Genomic DNA, 18,039 nt, shown 5'->3' on the forward strand with positions numbered 1-18,039 from the left:
CCTCAAAATCCCTGAAAAAATAAAACTGACAATTTCTGTCATTTACCAAAATCAAACCTGGCCAACTTGTTACTGCTAAATAATGATTGATCTCTGAGTTGATATCATCCAGAGGAAACTTCTCCCCTGGGCAACAGAATCTTGCTCTGTGTATTAAATTTGGAGTAGTACTGAACTTTAGGGAAATGATCAGATATTACTGGGTTGTTTTTTGTTTTTTGTTTTTTTTTGTCTGAATTCATCTGGTTCAGAGAAGCAGAGCCCTACTTCAATGCCCTTTGCAATCTCCTTTCATGAAAACCAGAGTTCTTTAGGCCTGCTGACTATGTCCCTAAAGAGAACTAGCCACTTCTATTCTGGTTTTCTTCCTTTTTTTATTTTTTATGATTGTGGGTCACTTTTATTTATTTTTATTAGTAACCATTTTAATTAAGTCACTGTGAAATACACAGTTTTAAAATTGTTCATGATTGAGTTTCAGTCATTACAATATGCAATACCTTTCACCAGTGCACATTTTCTACCACCAATGCCTCCATCTTCCTTGCCTTTATAGAATGCATTTTCCTTCTCTTTCTGTTTCTGTCTTTTTCTTTCTCTTTTCCTTTTTTCCTTTTAGGCACTGTGGTGTGCAATATTGTTACTGAATGGGGTATTATGCATATCATCTTATCTCCTTTCAGCATAGGGAGTCACTTTTATTTAGGCTTTTAATTTTAACTTTATTTAAGCACAGTTATTACAAAATGGTTCATGAGAATGAATTGTCACCACTGTTTTCCAATGGACTTTTCCTGTCACCAATGTTCTCAGTTTTCCTTCCTCCCACCCACCCACCTACCCCATCCTGCTTCTGGAGCTGGTTTTCTGAGTCCCCATAGCAAGTCAGACTAAGAATGGGCTACCTTTTAAAACCTTAGGAAAAGTCTATTGGGAAGACACAGGGCTCAGAGAGAAAGGTGACTGGCAGGGGGTCCTCCACTCTCAGACTTAGGTGAAAGGTTTCCAGCAAGTACATCCAGAGAGGAGTGGTATTAGGGTTAGGGATGGGGGCAGACTGAGAGTCTCCTGCCTTCTGACAAGTCAAAACCTGTTGGAGTTTTTAGTAGATAGTAATTCTTGGACTGGGTGAAGGACAGGAAATAATTAAGTGACAAACAAAAAAGATTTGTTAGCAGACCCTCAGGAACTCACTTAACTTTGTACAGAAATGAAAATTCATTGGCTCAAGTAACTTAGAGCCTAAAGAGAAAACTGGCTTATGTCCCTCTTCTCTGCCTTTTAGTTATATTTTGCCGTTCATTCTCAACCACATATACCTCATGCATTCCCAGTAGGTCTGAGTTGCATTTTTATTATAGATATGGTCACCCTCCAAAAGATGGAGGAAAAGAAAATCTTGTTTTCAAACTTTCAAGTAAAAGCCCTGAGCTGTATGTATGTCTTGAGCTCCATGCCTGTCCCAGCACCACCCACCTCTGCTCACTGGAGCCTTGCCATTCAGGCCTGACTTAAGTGTGCACAGAGTAAACTTTGGCACCAGAGGAAGGTAGAGTTGTGTTTCTGAATCAGAGGACATTGGTGAAGAATTATATAAATGGGAGTGGGGGCAGGTTATATACTTAGTACCAACCAGTAGAACAGTGGGGCAGTCATGGGATGAGAGGATATTACAGGGAAGAAACAGGTTTGAAATAGGGTCACAACAGGATAAAGATTGACAAACAATAGTGTAGCAGTGGTCCTCAAACTGTGGCCCACGGGCCACATATTATATTTGTTCCCATTTTGTTTCTTCATTTCAAAATAAGATATATGCAGTGTGCATAGGAATTTGTTCATAGTTTTTGTTTTTACTATAGTTCAGCCCTCCAACAATCTGAGGGACAGTGAACTGGCCCCCTGTTTAAAAAGTTTGAGGACCACTGGTAAAGGGACTGTGGAGAGCCTTGTTAGTCATGACCTTCTGCCAAAAGAAGTTGATTCATTTTCCTCTTGTACAGTAAATAATTTGTCCCCATACAGATTGATGACACTTGAAATCTACAATATAGCATTAGTTTGCTTAATTAGAAGTTGTATGCAGCTATGCGTAAGAGTCCTAGGTTACAATTGGTTAAACAAAATAGTTTTGGTTTTTTTTTGCTTGAAACTACATACTCCAAAGATGTCCATTCCAAGCCACCAAGATATAGCAACCCGACTGGCATCAGGAACACAATCTTGCAATCTTTCCACAGATTTTTTTCCACAGATTTGAATATGGCAGAGATGTCATATTCCAAGTTACCTCATAGTCATAAAATATTCACTGTAACCCCAGTCATCATGGTCATATCCTAGCAACGTGGAGGATATAGAGACAAGGGCAAAATAATGCACCACCTAGTTGAATAAATTCTTTTAAGTGTTTCCTTCTGAATTCTGCTTAAACCTCTCTAACCATTCTGCAGCTCAAGGAAGGTTCAAGTACATTCCAAGCAGTGAATTAACAAGCTCTGGTAGAGATATCACAGTTCCTGTGGAGGATAACACTGTCCCAAACAGAATAGAAGTCATATTTAAGCTAAAGCTCATAAAACTTCATTGCATTCCAGATTCAGAAGTACCCAGTAATACACATTTCTAAACCTCTGCTGCTGGGAGTCCATGAAACTAGTTGTTGAAGCTATCTTGAGTCTTTTATCCTATGACACTTAGTGGGATCCACCTATGACCCTAGAGGGACAGCTTTGATCATCAAGTTTTAGCCTTGTGTTCATTATATTAATAGATATTTGGATATAATGTTCATATATGGTCATTGGGATAACCCTGATCACAATTTTCCCAAGTTATAAAGATCTTCCTCTCTAACCAGACCTTACATCTTTAGAGCTAATTCATATAAACATCTGAGTTTGTGGGGTCTGAGCTTGTGGGGTCTCAGCTTCCAGTTTCTCACAATAAATGAAGCCAGGGAGATAGCATGGAGGTAAGGCATTTGCCTTGCATGCAGGTCGGTGGTTCGAATCCCGGCATCCCATATGGTCTCCCCAGCCTGCCAGGAGCGATTTCTGAGTGTAGAGCCAAGAGTAAACACTGAGCATTGCCAGATGTGACCCAAAAAACAAAAACAAAACAAACAAAAAAAATAATAATTCGACAGAGTCACTGGAAAAAGTGCATTTTTGGCCAGGGGTTGTTGAACAGCTTCTTGGATCTTACTGAAACAGCCAAATTTTCTCTTTGCTGCTTTCCTTTGCCACTTTTATTAGTCAAAAGTTTAGCATGCTTGGTTGGGGCTGGAGCCATAGCGCAGCGATAGGGGTTTTGCCTTGCAGAGGCTGTCCCAGGATGGATCTAGGTTCAAGCTCTGGCATTCCATATGGTCCCCCAAGCTAGAAGTGATTTCTGAGCACATAGCCAGGAGTAACCCCTGCACGTTACTGGGTGTGGCCCAAAACAAAACAAAACAAAACAAAACAAAAGTTTACCATGATTGTAATCATGGTGCTTAAATAAAGTATTTAAAAAAAAAAGAATTTAACATAAATCACCCAAGGATCAGGGTTAACATAATGAAGATACTTGTGCTAATTAACTTAGAAAAGGTGAAAGGAAAAAGTAAAGTAATTTTACATATATATAGCAACATCTGAGAATACAGCAGCACTTTTATGTCAAAACATTATTTACGGAGCCAAAGAAATAGTACAGTGGATAGGGCATGAAGCTGGCCCAGGTTTGATCCTTGTCTTCCCATATGTTCCCTTAAGCCTGCCAGCCTGCCATGAGAGATTCCAGAGGGCAGAGCTGAGGAATGATCCCTGGGCATGCTGTGTGTGCCCCCCCACCAAAAAAAAAAAAAAACAACTAAAAACAGCTAATGGATTATTTGGGATTCCTCAGGATAGACAACAATGCCAATATGGAAATTCATTTTTCATTCCTAGCTCACTATAACCACAAGAATTACCATATTCAAAATTATATGTCAACCTAACAAATAAGATTATTGATTTGCAAGTTAATCTGAGTCAAAGAGAGACCTGGTCCCACTCCTAGCTCTGTGGTTTTATGTGAATTATAGGAGCCAGGAAATGAGAAATGATTCAATTGCCTTGCATTTTTGTGAGGCTCTGGGTTCAACCTTCCACACTGCAATGAAAAAAAAAATTATGGAACTTTATTTATTTTCTCTAAAATGGGACTAATAATAAATATACCTTCCTCATCTGTTCATTTTAAGGAAGTAATGAGAAAAATGAAGTACAAATATATTACAGTCCCTGTCAATTTATTTATTTTAAAATAATTTTTTAGTGTGGGGGTCATAACTGGTAGTACTCATAGCTTACTTCTAGCTCTGTGATTCAGGGATCATGTCTGGTGATAGTTGAGAGACCATGTATGGTGTAGGCAAGGCAAGTACCTTATGTCCTGCACTATCTCTATAAAGTCCCTATTACTTTATATGTGCAACATGTATAAATAATTATTGCTAATTTTATGAATTTATCAAATTACACACAAACATTTATTTTCGAGCAGTGGTTATCACCTTTTTTCATCTGTAGACCAGTTGTGGTCTAGAGATGTATGGCTGAAACTACCGTTTCAACAATCATATCTTTAATGTGGCTATTTAAAAACATTTTCTAAAGACATTTTGCCTTGCTTCTGTGTTCACTATTACTGTTTTAGTATTTGTTTTTCAAAGCAAGGTTTAAAAACTGCTGGAAACCTCCTTTAGGAGCTAATACATTATCTTAAGCAATTTAATGCAAATTAATTTTTATACAACCTTGAGTTTCAAAAGCCATTGAACTGGTGAGGAAAGAAATGGGGTTCAGGAGGAATCTGTTTGCTACCTCCCATCTGGACCCCACAGTCAGCTCCATCTGTTCTCACATGTAGTGACTAACACTTTAGCTAGTCCCCTGCCAAATACACCATGTGGAGTCGAATATTTTTTAAAATCAATTTTTAAATGAAAAAAAAAATTCATTGAAGAATATGTATTTAGAGTTTTTAGAACACTTAATGGGATCTTTTTGGCATTTCAAAATTAGTTGGGTTGTGTGTGTGTGTGTGTGTGTGTGTGTGTGTGTGTGTGTGTGTTCTATCACTCATTTCATTAGGCTTTATGATTCTCTTCTCTTTTATTTTAAATTGATTTTCTTTTAATGCTGTAATTCTCCTCCTCAGGTAGAGTCTCTAGTAGCATAATCACATATGAAATCACTGAAAGGTTCAGAGTAGAGGGTGGCAGATCAAATTTCTGCTCTTGTTAGCCATGGAACTACAATGTGAAGAACAGATTCCAGGGGGGAAGAGCAGGAAGGCCAGTGAAGATAGTGAAGAAAGAGGAGCCAATAAGACCAGAGAAGATACTGCAGCTTTTATAAACTAAGGTTGGAGAACAACAGCAGAGACTGCCATCCAAAGACAGTTGGCAAGTAGGACCGACAGGACTTGGTGATAGACTGAATATGGGGATTAGAGGAGATATCATGTGGGTTAGGTAATGGGTGGGAATTACTATTCTCTTGCTTGATAATAAACCTGAGAGTAGAGGAAAGTTTGAGGAAGCTCATGAGCTCAGTTCTCAGCATTCTTACAACACAAGGAAAGGTTATATATGAAATCAGTTAATGTCACATTAACTGATCTCAACCTTTGGAAACCAAGAAAAATTCACAATTTAACAATCCACCAACCCGACCACAATCATGTTTGTAATTAAGGTGTTTAAATAAAGATATTAATTAAAAAACAATTCACCAATTAAAGCTTGCATTTACTTCTATAATTAGTCACTTATTTCTGAAATCACATATCTTAAGTAAAGCATCTTTGTGTCTGAGCCTTACTTGTATTTTCTGTAACACTTAAGACACTTAAGATGCTGGGCCTTCCCTGTGTCTTCTTTTTTTTTACTTTTTTTTATTATTAAATATATTTTTTATTTAAGTAGCATGATCATATTTGGGTTACAGTCATAACCAGAACACCCCCCTTCACCAGTGCAACATTACCCCTTCCCCCCTTCTCATCCCCTTGCCTGTTTTTGAGACAGGCATTCTACTACAGTAGTTTGTTTTTAAGTTCAGTAAGTTGTATTTTTTTTCCTTAAAGGATGAGTAAAAAAATATAGTAAAGGTGTGATAGTGGCAATCACCAATGTTTGCATAGGTCCAGAAAAATGGAGAAAATGGGAGAAAAAATCCTTGAACTGATTACAAAAAGGCCTCACCCCAGAAGTTTATTGGCATAAGACAGACTCTGGGTTCCTGGCATACCAGTCTATCCAACTTCAGTCATTCTCAAGGTCCCGGTGAAACTTTTTCACACTTTAGCTATAGTTGGTATCAGACTCTTATATTTAAAGACTCTGGATTCTGTGCATTTCTTTTGTTGATGTCAGGCTGATGTGGAGCATCCTCTAGTTTCAGCATATCATTAAATGCAGAGCGATCTGCTCTGCATGCAGACTGTTGCTGAGTCACCTGGGTGTTGGGAGTACTCTTTGGAGTCAGTCAATGCCAAAGCAGTGGTAGGTCTTCTCTGGTAGAGGCTTGGATCCTGGGAATGTTAAAGACAATTGTGGTTGTTTCCATAGTTCAGGTGTGTGTGGGTGATGCCCATTCTTCTGAGGCCTGAGCCAAATCATTATGCCAATGTTCAGGGTAAAAGGCATAATTACATTACCAAATTTGTGTTCCCATCTCTATTAGATAAGAACTTGTTTGTATATGTATTATTTTCCCATTTTAATGTGCCTATGCAAAGGAGAAGCAATGCCACAAGATATTGTTGGTGCATCTGGGGCCAAGGAATAAATTCCAACATTTCCCGAAACTTGGTATAAACGTGAAATCTACACAGAGTTACTCTTCTACCAGTATTGCTTATAAAACAGATCTCATAGGGGGAAAATCAAGCAATCAAATAACTAATCTAGTGGCAAAATTTTCACAAATGAGGATATTTTAAAAGAGTTATAGATGTTAAGGAATACATCTGAGATATACATTTCTTTTTTTTTTTTTTTTTTTTTTTTTTTTGGTTTTTGGGCCACACCCGGTAACGCTCAGGGGTTACATCTGAGATATACAAAAGAGATACATGTGACCCTTTTATGTTTTAAAAAGAAAAAAAAAAAAGAAAACAAGGGTATTTGAAGACAACAGGTGATAGTTGAGTTTGCGACGTTTTGCGGCATTACGGAACCCTATATTGTCTTTCAACTAGGGGTTATGCTGAAGCTGATTCCGGTATCATACAACAGTCCATAGTTTGATGGTGACATAAGGGGCCACCAAGCATGGGTCAACAGGCGTGTTGGCTGTAGTTTGTGTAGGCATGAGCTGGGGACGAGAAGGTGTCATTCAATGAGGAGCTGGATGGTGGTGTTGGGGCAGAAGGTCAGTCTTGGTGTCTACCAAATTAGGAACTGAGGATAAGGAGGGTTGAATAAGGGGAAGATAATGGTTCAGGGTTTGGGTATGAGGAGGTAGGAGAGACAAAGGGGTGAGGGGAGAGGCAATACATAAAAGACTAAACAATTTGAGTGTCAATTTGAGTGTCAATTTGAGTGTTTTGTCAGAATCTTGAGCATCCTGATTCTATTCCTAGGAGCAATCTAGGATCAGGAACGTTTTTGGATAATGATTAAGAAGTACATTTGTCATGCGGGCGCATTTGCGCCCGCGCGGCTTTGAAAAATAATATTACTAGCAAGCAAAACAGGGGGTCCAATATACATAGGGGAGGGGTTTCCCTCCTCCAACTGCCCCCCAGGGCCCGAGTTGCCAGGGCCGGCCATGAAGACCTGCCTGGCGTGGAGGGTCCCAGTCTCCTGGACCAAGTGTTCAGCCCAGGAGATCTGTGGCCCGCTCTCTGACCAGCGACCCTAACATACCAGAAAAACAGGGGGATGGCTTTCCTGGCATGTGCGCTCTGCTGGGTCCAATTGCGAGCTCCCTCTCCAGTTTGAAAATTGAAAAGGAGGAGTTTCTCTCCTCTACCCACCCACCTCCCTGTGTCTTCTTAAGGCTTCTTAATTAAAGCCTTTTTCTGTGTCTGTTTGTACATATGACGGACCAGTTAGATAAATTCAAAGGACTATCAAGCCTGCCACCACTATATACTTTCTTGTTTCTCTTGAGCAGAAATAACACCAGCTGGTCAGATCATCAACAACTTTCAATGTAAAGTGTAATCCTTCCCCGCATAGTGTTTTTTTGTTTTGTCTTCATATTGTCATTCAGGAAGTAAATAATCATGGTAGAAAGTGTCTATACTTCACAACAGAGATGATGCTCAAACAGATAGGCGAGATGGGCTAATTATAGAGACAATATCTTCAAAATACTCCAAATCCTTTTTTTCAATGATGCATTGTACTTACCAGTTTCTATTATTTTTCTTAGAAAGGATGGGGTGGAGGAAGGCAGAAAACACTGTCTTATTTCTGAAATTCTGGAAAATATATATTTAAGCAATAGAAAATGAAAGCTATTCTTTGGGAGGAAAGATAACTGAAGCAAAGAGTAAGACTTGCATGAATAAGGCCCTGGATTCTACCCTGGCATCACAAAACAAAATATGAATTTCCTGCCCCTTTTCTCTCTAATTTCTGGTAATACTTCCCCCTCCAACAAGACACTAAAACATAAAACAGTTATCTTCTCTTTTGGCTTTATAAGAGAATAACTGAACAACATGCTCAGTTAAATTTCTTAACATTTTTAAGAGTTGGATGTCTTTTGATTTGTATTGGTGAAATTCCTTCAGTCCCCCTTCCAATAACACCATACTAGGATACTGAGATATTCTCAGAGCATGACTTTCTTTCTGTCTGTCTTGTCCCTTTGCCACTTTTCCCCATCTATCCCCAAATTTTAGTTTCATAGAGTGATTGTAACCAACTCAGGAGCCTGAGCCAGATGATAGCAGCTGTGCTTTATGGTGACAGAGGAAGCTGCCTCCTAGCAGTTTGGTGAACTGAGAAAAATAAGGTGTTGGAAATTGTGCTAATAAAATAGAAAATTTAATTCGTTCCCCCCAGAGGATCATCCTGGGTTTGTTTTCACAGCAGGATTGCATAACAAGCCTGAAGGTCCCAACCCCATTTGTAATCACTGGCACTTCTTTTTTTTTTTTTTTTTTTTTTTTGGTTTTTGGGCCACACCCAGCAGAGTTCAGGGGTTACTCCTGGCTCTCTGCTCAGAAATCACTTCTGGAAGGCACGGGGACCATATGGGATGTCAGGATTCGAATCATCGTTGGTCCTGGGTCTGCTGCTTGCAAGGCAAATGCCCTACTGTTGTGCTATCTCTCTGGTCCCAATCCCTAGCACTTGTCCTGGTCTTACTCCTTCCTGCTACTTCTCTGGGCTGTGGTTCACTGGGGCCATGAAATAAGAGATACAGAGAAAAAACTTATTTCTACTGTCCCAGAGAGCTCATTGAATAGTATCTAAGATAAAGTTGCTTACAATCAATGATTTCCACTCCTAGCCAGGGTAAGCACAGATGAAGGGGAAAGAAAGATGCCACAGAAAAGTACTAAATGATGGTTTGCAGACAGTAAACACAGGCTACACTTTACAGTTTTCTGAGAGATGGTAACATTATATGGGCCCTACATGCTCCCAATTCGGTGCGTGAAGATTTTCAGGCCATGACACAGGAGGCTGGAATTCAGGCAGAGCCCAGTAGTTTCACTGAATTGAAGAAGCTTAGTCAGGAGTCTGGGGAGACCAGGGAAATTAGAGAACCCAAGAAATTAAAGGTTTAAGACAGAAAAAACTAGTAGTGGTTGGCTTAGGTAAATTGGTGGCTGCTTTGGATCCACCTAGCAAAGTTTAAACACTTGTCTCAAAAGGATCCTGCAATTTCCTAGAAACTTGACTGTATTCTAAGAACAGAAGTGTAAAACTGTTTAAATAGATGAAAGGTGGAAAAATCTAGCAATGAACAGCAATAAAATATACACTATTTGGTGTTCAGTTAAGAATTACCAAGTATTCAAAGGAACAAGAAAAGTTGAGCCACATAATCAGAAAACTTGTACAATACAGATTCAGAAATGATGAGCCAGGCTTATGTCCAGATGACACCTCTGACTGCCAGAAAAAAAATGTTCAGAGGCAAGCCCATGTTGCCGGGGTACATGGTGCCAGGGCACATGTCGCCTGCATCTCTCCTCTTGAGATGTGGACTTTCCTACTTTCATGCTGGGTTGTTACCAGAGCTCCCTCTGTTTTTGGAGAAGCCTGTGCTCTTCCTTTAGTATATCATTTTCTCTTTTTTTGTTTTGTTTTGTTTTTGGGCCACACTCAGTGACACTCAGGGGCTACTCCTGGTTATGCACTCAGAAATCGCTCCTGGCTTGGAGAACCATATGGGATGCCAGGGGGGCGGGTGGTGGAACCACAGTCAGTCCTAGGTTAGCATGTGCAAGGCAAACACCTTACTGCTTGTGCCAGCTCTGACCCTCTCTTTTTTATCCTCTCTATTCCCTTCCTCAGTACCTCTAAATAAAAGCCTGTTTTACTTCCAAAATATTGTTCAAAGACATGTGAATATGATAGACCAGATCAGAGAGACAGAAGCATTACACAGAAGCATATGATATCAGTAAGAAAAGCCTGATTGTGCACCAGAACATGGAGAAGACATCACAGAAAAGACCAGTGGAAGCTCAGTGGCATAGGTTGATAAATTCTCTTGAGAAATCACGTTTGGAGCCAGAGTGACTTAGGTCAAAACAAGTGAGCAATGTAGAAGTTAGCATCTGTGTTTATAGAAGAGACCAGTTTCAGAGGTATACCTTACTAACATTATCCATTGAACACTGTCTTCCCAGCGTCTTGATCTAAACCAGTGTTTCCCTAAATGGGAAAACTAATTGCCACCAAATTACTCATAATAGGGTGAAGGACTGGAAAGCTATCCAAGGAACTAATAGGAGCCTCAGGTGCAATTGAGGAGCACTTTTTGTTTATTGGCTTTATAAAGGTAAATTTCAGGAATGGGGCTAATGAGTAATGTTGTTGTTGTTGTTGTTGTTTTTCTGAAAGAGGGACAGCAGACAAAATCAATTTGAGGAACTCTGATTTAAATAGTAGCCATTGTTCTCATGTTTTCTCTTCTTAACATAACTAATATTAAAATTCTGTTGTATATCTTAAACTAACGCATCTATGCTGTTTTTGCAGTATCTAGCAAAATGTAAATGCACTCAGGATTACTGATTCTAGAATATAATTCTGAGAAACTCTGCATCTAAAAAATGACTATGTACAGGAGTATCTATTACAGTAGTATTTGTCAACAGTAAGATTTATATATCAAAAAAAAAGAAAAAACATGGGACCCAAACAATAGTATGCCAACCCAGGTTTGATCCCTGGCATCCCATATGGTTCCCTGAGGACCACCAGGAGTTACCCCTGAGCAGTGCTGGGTGTGGCCCTTCCAAAAAAAAAAAAAAAGAACAGCAACATGAAACTAGCAGCCAAAACTATTAATGTATCCTCGTGGTATTTTTTGATGGTAAGAATCTTTCCTCCAATAATAAATTAAAAAAATAAAATAAAAAATAGACTAGCAAATGTTAAAACAGCATAATTTAAACAGTTCTCAGGGTTTTCTTATCTGTCTTGGGCATAGGAACTTACAATAGTTTAAAAAAAGTATTAATATGGGGACTGGAGAGATAGCATGGAGGTAGGGTGTTTGCCTTGCGTGCAGAAGGATGGTGGTTCAAATCCCGGCATCCCATATGGTCCCCCGAGCCTGCCAGGAGCGATTTCTGAACATAGAGCCAGGAGTGACCCCTGAGTGCTGCCTGGTGTGACCCCCCCAAAATAAACAAAAAGGTATTAATTTGCATATACATGTACATATATAACTTGTATGAACTATGTAATGTATATAACCTATGTATACTGGCATATAACTAACATATGTATAGACAGTGTGCTTGCATACTCATGACTCTTGAAGGATACTGAAGATGACAATGTAAGTTGCTTTAGGGGAGAAAACCAAGTGTATGTGGCAAAAGATAAAGGGATATTCCATGATTTGATCTTTCATATTCTTTGTGTTCATTGAACTATGTGAATACATATTTAAAGCATAAATAAGGTCCAAAACTAGTACAGGTTTAAGTCACTTTGCATGAGGACACTGGTTTAAAGGAAGGGTGACCAGTTTAATCCCCTATATCACATATGGTTCTCCAGGCACTGCCAGCAAAGACCCGAGCATAGAACCAGGAGCAAACACTGAGCACCACTGTATATGTGGCCCAACTGCCTTCCCAAAAACCCATGAAGAAAATACAAAATAAAGTAGGCACTGATCACAGGAGTACATAATAGTGGAATAGAGAAGGAAATGAGAACTGTCTACTACCTGGATGACTCAGACAGATATGTCTCCTAGTGGTTTGAGTATCCAAGGATCTATTTGTGGTGGCTTAGAGGAGAGCTGAAGAATATATGGGATCTCCAGTGAGACCTCGACTGCTGCTCCAAGGGAAGAAGTGGCACCTCCCAAGCTGGTATTTAGTTCATGTCAATCAACCCTAATTAAATCTGAATTGACTACATCTTATCAATCCTATATGAGTAGACACTCATTTTCAAGGAATGTGATGCAGAGATTAAAACCATTAGGTAAAAGTTACAGAGATATGATTTTTATTTATTTTAAGGAATATTCTAAAATCAAAAGAGTGAGTGGTCCCCTTGGCCAGAAATGAGTTCACACCGCCCTACATGTTTTCACAATGTGAAAGGTCACAGTACAAGTGTTCTTCAGAGAGTCAAATGTCACAGATCTTAGTACCATGCACACAGAAACCTTAGGTGTCTCTTGCTAATGAGATTCTAGGAATGCCCTTAGCTTTCAATATACCAGGAGCAATGAGCTTGCTGATGACACATTGCATACAATCACTATAAACCTTGGAATTGAGACTTGTAGATAATTTTGCTTTTCTTTGCTTATTTTTTTGGGGGTGGGGTGGGGTGGGGGCAGACCTGGTGATGCTCAGGAGTTACTCCTGGCTATGTGCTCAGAAATCATTCCTGGCTTGGGGGACAATATGGGACGCCAGGAGATCGAACTGCAGTCCGTCCTAGGTTAGCCTGTGCAAGGCAGATGCCCTACCACTTGTGCCACTGCTCTGGCCCCTAATCTTGCTTTTCTAATACTTAAAATTTTCCATCATCTCTCATCTAGCTGCACTTATGAAAAATTGTAGTGTAAGAGCAATTCTTAAGGGTTTTTTTTTTTTTTTGCTGCCTTTTCCTACAACAAACACCTGGCCGGAGGAAATCAGTATTCTAGGATGGTAGTTCTGTTTCAGGAGAATATGAAAGGAAGAGAAGTAGTTCTGAGAAATAGTTCCCCCTACTCCCACTCCAAATGATTTTATTCAACACAAAGAAAGCATGAGGGAGAACAAAGAATGAGATAAAGAAAAGAAATACATTTGAGGCTAAGCCAAATAAACTTAAATGGTTTAAAGAATAAATTGGTGGAGTAATTCGAATCATGGGCAGGTGCTATGAATGTAATTTAGTAAATGCTCGGGAACCTGCCAAGGAAGAGAAAAATGTGTTGCTTTTGAGATCATTTCCCAGCAGCTTCATAAAAGAAAACTGATTGCATGAATTTAATAAGTAAAACAGAGCCAGAAATATAGTAATCAAATGAGTTTTTAATTACATTTTAAGCAGAAAAAATTCCAATTTGTGCTCCTGGGATTAAAAAAAAAAGTTCTAGAGAAATGCCTTTGTAGCAGGAAAATAGCATAAGCACTAATTTCCATAGGAATTATAGTAGTCAGTTTAATTAAAAGCTTTGATCAGAGTGAAGAGGAGCTAGTGCCAAACTATACTAAATAAAACGGTGGCACTTGGTGCTACTTCATACTGTTGCCTAAATAAAAACACTGCATTTGAGCAGATAACAAACACCTGCATATTTCTCCTAGAAACATACAAATTCTGATCACTGCCTGAGTTAGTTATGTTTATATGGTCAGATGGAATAACTAATACCCTTGATTTAAAATTGGATGTGTGGCTTGGCGCAGTAAATGTCACTTTTGGAAAGAGAGAAGATGCTGTGATTAAAGGGCATTGACATGGCAGGACAACCACTTCAAGCTGGGTGGAGGACTCACCTCTCAGCAAGAACTGTGATTATTTCTGGTCTTTCCTATTTCTCAACTTACAGCTCGTTACATTTAACTCCTATGCTTCTAACCCCTGGGGTGGAAAGTTATTGGAGGGGATAAATCAGGTCTTAGTAACAGGTAGCTTACTCTTGTGCTGGAGGTGTGTTGAAACGACAATTATTTCTTCATAAGTTCACTTTTGTCTCTTGTGATGACTAGGACACAACTGCATGGGGCCAGGCATATAATCTGACCACAAGACACTGACCCAAGGCAGAAAGTAGAAGCATTACCTTACTTTCCATGAGCTAAAATGCCTTCATCATCATGATCTTTGTTTTATAATCATTGTTTTATGAGGGAAAAATGGAAACTACATGAAGAGCTTAGTATTTAAGGAACCATCTCAAAAGTGCTCACACCTGAGTGCAGGAATTTTGCTGAGGACTCAAGCCAATTATAGGTAATCACAATATGACTGATTGGGGAGAATATACAGTAAAGCAATACAACCTCACATTTCAGTTGACAGTGAAAAGTGAAAAGGTATGAAGTATTAAGACAAGGTTTTGGTGACTGTCATACAAGTGGGTAATAGCTCACTCTAGAAACTTCTAGACAGGCATCTGTGTGTTAGTGGAGAGATAAAGGCTTTCTTCTAGAGCAAAAATTCCCAGGGATTTTCATGACTCATGAAAGGCTTCAGGACCACAGGTATGAAATCCAGACGCATTTCAAATTGGCCCAGGAGCTGGAGCAATAGTACAGCAGGTAAGGAGCTTGCCTTGCACACAGCTGACTGGGGTTTTATCCCCAGCATCCCATATGGTTCCCTGAGCACCACAGGAGTGATTTTTGAGTGCAGTGTCCGGAGTAAGCCCTAAGCATCACTGCGTATGGCCCCCAAAACAAAACAAAACCAAAAAAGTGAAATTGGAAATTGGTGTCCATATTTGTACTATATTTCAAATATATTTCAAGACCACTGCTTTTACCTTAATGTATGTGGTTCTAGTTGTGGAGAGTTTTGAATGTTAGTTCAGCTTTTCTATTTCAAATACCCCCACCTCACTGTCAGGTCATTTCAATGTCAATCCATAGAACAATAAGAGAAAATTTTTGGTTTACTAGAATTATGGGAATGTTGGAGAAGACAAATGAAATGGTAGGGCAGGTCTTTAACAAAACAGTGAGATAGGGAGGGGAGTGAATTAATCTTCCCAAAGAGTAACTGTGAGCAAAACAAAGGAGGTACAACCCCAGTTAGTCCTGCCTGGGGGCTGGAGAGATGGAAGGGGAAGGGGAAGGGGAAGGGGAAAGGGAAGGGGAAGGGTAAGGGGAGGGGAAGGGAAAAGGGAAGGGAAGGGGAGGGGAGGGGGAGGGAAGGGAAGGGGAGGGAAGGAGAGGGGAAGGGAGGGGAGGGGAGGGGAGGGAAGGAGAGGGGAAGGGAGGGGAGGGGAGGGGAGGGGAGGAAAGAGGAGGGGAGGGGAGGGGAGGAAAGGGGAGGGGAGGGGAGGGAAGGGGAGGGAAGGGAAGGGGAAGAGAGGGGGGAGGGGAGGAGTGGGGAGGGAAGGGAAGGGGAAGAGAGGGGGGAGGGGAGGAGTGGGGGAGGGGAGGAAGCTGTAGAGTCAAGAAAGCAAAGAGATAGTATTTCAAGGGAAGGAAGGAAAGAAGGAAGAAAGGGTGGTGTAGAGTCAAGGAAGCCAAGTAAACTCAAGAAGAATATCAAACAGAGTATGTCATGGGAAGACTAATTATGTGAAAGATCCTCAGAGCATAAAAGAGATTTGAGGTCACTTTTTATAGACACTCAAGGTATAGGGAGACCCCAAGAAATATAACTCATTCATACAATGAACATTGTCAGAATTCATGAATTTCTATCTCTATTCAAGATGGCTGGGTGACAGGAAGAAAAATAGGTAGGTATTAGTTCCTGTCATTAGACCTTACCGATTTAATGACAATAGCAAATCACAGAAATCAACAGAAAAGAAGAAAAAATGTTTCTTGTTTTCTTTTTAAACACATGGATAGCAATCATACAGGTTTTCTATTTAGATTATTAGAAGTTATTATTGATAAAGATTAAAGTTACAAAATTTCAAGATGTATAATTTACAATTAGAATTTCCCTCTATCCTGCATCCTTGGTTTTTTTCTATGGAGTCCTTCTCTGTTAATGACCATTATCGTATCCTTGACTATTGGCCATAGTTTCAACAAATGGAACTTTATAACTGGATTCTTACCTTCCTATTTTGAAAACCTAATAACTTATTTTAACATGAAAAGAACATGTTTATCACATGAAAATTGCAGGGTTACTGTGAGAAATAGTAGTTAAAGTCAATAGAGCAACTGGCAAGGTATTTAGCACACGCGTTTATAAGTAAAGGTCCCTCCTCACCTAGGTAAGATGCTAGGGTTTATTTGAGGTGTTTTTTTTTGTTGTTGTTATTTGTTTGTTTGTTTTTGCTTGTTTCTTTTATTTTAGGGGGATGCAAGAGCCACATCTGACCCATCAGGGGCCTCCAATAGCTTTGTGCTTTGGGAACAATGCTTAAACCTAGGACTAAATTGGGATCTGTCCCATACTAGCCAATTGCCTTAATCTTTGTGTTAATTCCCTAGCCCAGATACCAAAATTTTTATGTCTTTGATACCCAGAAAAGTTATGTTTGGTTTTAGGTTTGTCTGTGGTTTGTTTTGTTTTCATTTTCCGAATAGTCTCTACTCAGATAACACGAAGTAAATGCTTGTTTACTTCTTACACCGTTTTTCCAGCATATAAGATGACTCCCTAATTTTACAGTTAAAACACAGGTTTATATTCGCTGTATAAGACAGAACTTTCCTGTGCTGCAACTGTATGTTCCACAGTGAGCCAATCACAACAAGCAAAGGTTCAAAGGTTATACTGTCATAGACTTCCTCTCTGACTCTGGCCAATCCGAGCAGGCTTTTTACAGTGTAGATTCGGGTCCAGAACATTATATAATTTGCATGCATAAAAAGTCTACTTGGATTGGCTAAGCTAGAGCAGCCTTGCAGGATCGAGTTGGTCAATTTGTTTCGTGGCAATATTCAGATGATTTTTTGTTTAGCGACATATCAAAATGTTTTTTGGGACGACCCCCGATTTTTGGTTGACTTTTTTTCATTTCAAAAGTTGTCTGATACGCCGGAAAATACTGTAAATAATTTGTGTTTGCCAAAAATCATCTTCCCTTTCATTTCCTCCTGTTTCTACTCTGCTCACTGCAAAATGGTAGAAGTCTGTCAGTGACTCTGACTCTATTTTCCCTCCTGTTTCATGCTTGAATATAGGCCTTGGTGAAGATCAATGTGAAGCTGAAGCCGATGCTGGATTCAGTGGCTGCCAACAGAAATAAATGGGAAGAGCTGCACCAGAAGAAACTGCTCACGCCTGTGGCCTCTGCCTCCCCTGCCAGCCTCGTAGTGCCTGAGGATGATAGAAATCAAACTTCAAACTCAACTGCTGCCACCGAATAACTGTGTTCTGAATTCAGGACCAGCCTGGGTTCAGTAACATCCTTCAGTTTCTTTATGCCCCGGACAGATTTAATGTCTTAATGTTCTGGGAAGCGTGCCTAGGGTTTCACACTGAAGCCAAATCAGCAGGGCAGGATGGAGGAAACAGTGTTTGGAGTATGGCCCTAGACCATCCACTCTTCTTGATGAATATACTGGGACTGAGATAGGCCTGGGCAGAAGACCCTATGAGAATAAGAACAGAGGGCCCTGCTCTTGCTGAGCTGAGATACCACAAGATAGGCAAGTCCTCATTAGTGAGTTTTATTTTGTATCATCTGGAGAGTCTGTTACAAG

General features: G+C 39.8%; 1 protein-coding gene across 1 annotated transcript in view; it reads left to right on the plus strand.

Annotated features, from left to right (window-relative positions):
* The window catches only part of PDE11A (phosphodiesterase 11A), a 431,148-nt gene extending 413,416 nt beyond the window's left edge, over positions 1 to 17,732 (plus strand). Inside the window, exon 20 of the mRNA XM_049773400.1 lies at positions 17,518 to 17,732. Coding sequence (XP_049629357.1) covers positions 17,518 to 17,703 — 186 coding nt within the window. The 3' untranslated portion in view covers positions 17,704 to 17,732. The remainder of the gene's footprint in view (positions 1 to 17,517) is intronic.
* The last annotated feature ends 307 nt before the right edge of the window (positions 17,733 to 18,039 follow it).

Source organism: Suncus etruscus, chromosome 5, assembly GCF_024139225.1.
Source record: "Suncus etruscus isolate mSunEtr1 chromosome 5, mSunEtr1.pri.cur, whole genome shotgun sequence".
NCBI lineage: Eukaryota > Metazoa > Chordata > Mammalia > Eulipotyphla > Soricidae > Suncus > Suncus etruscus.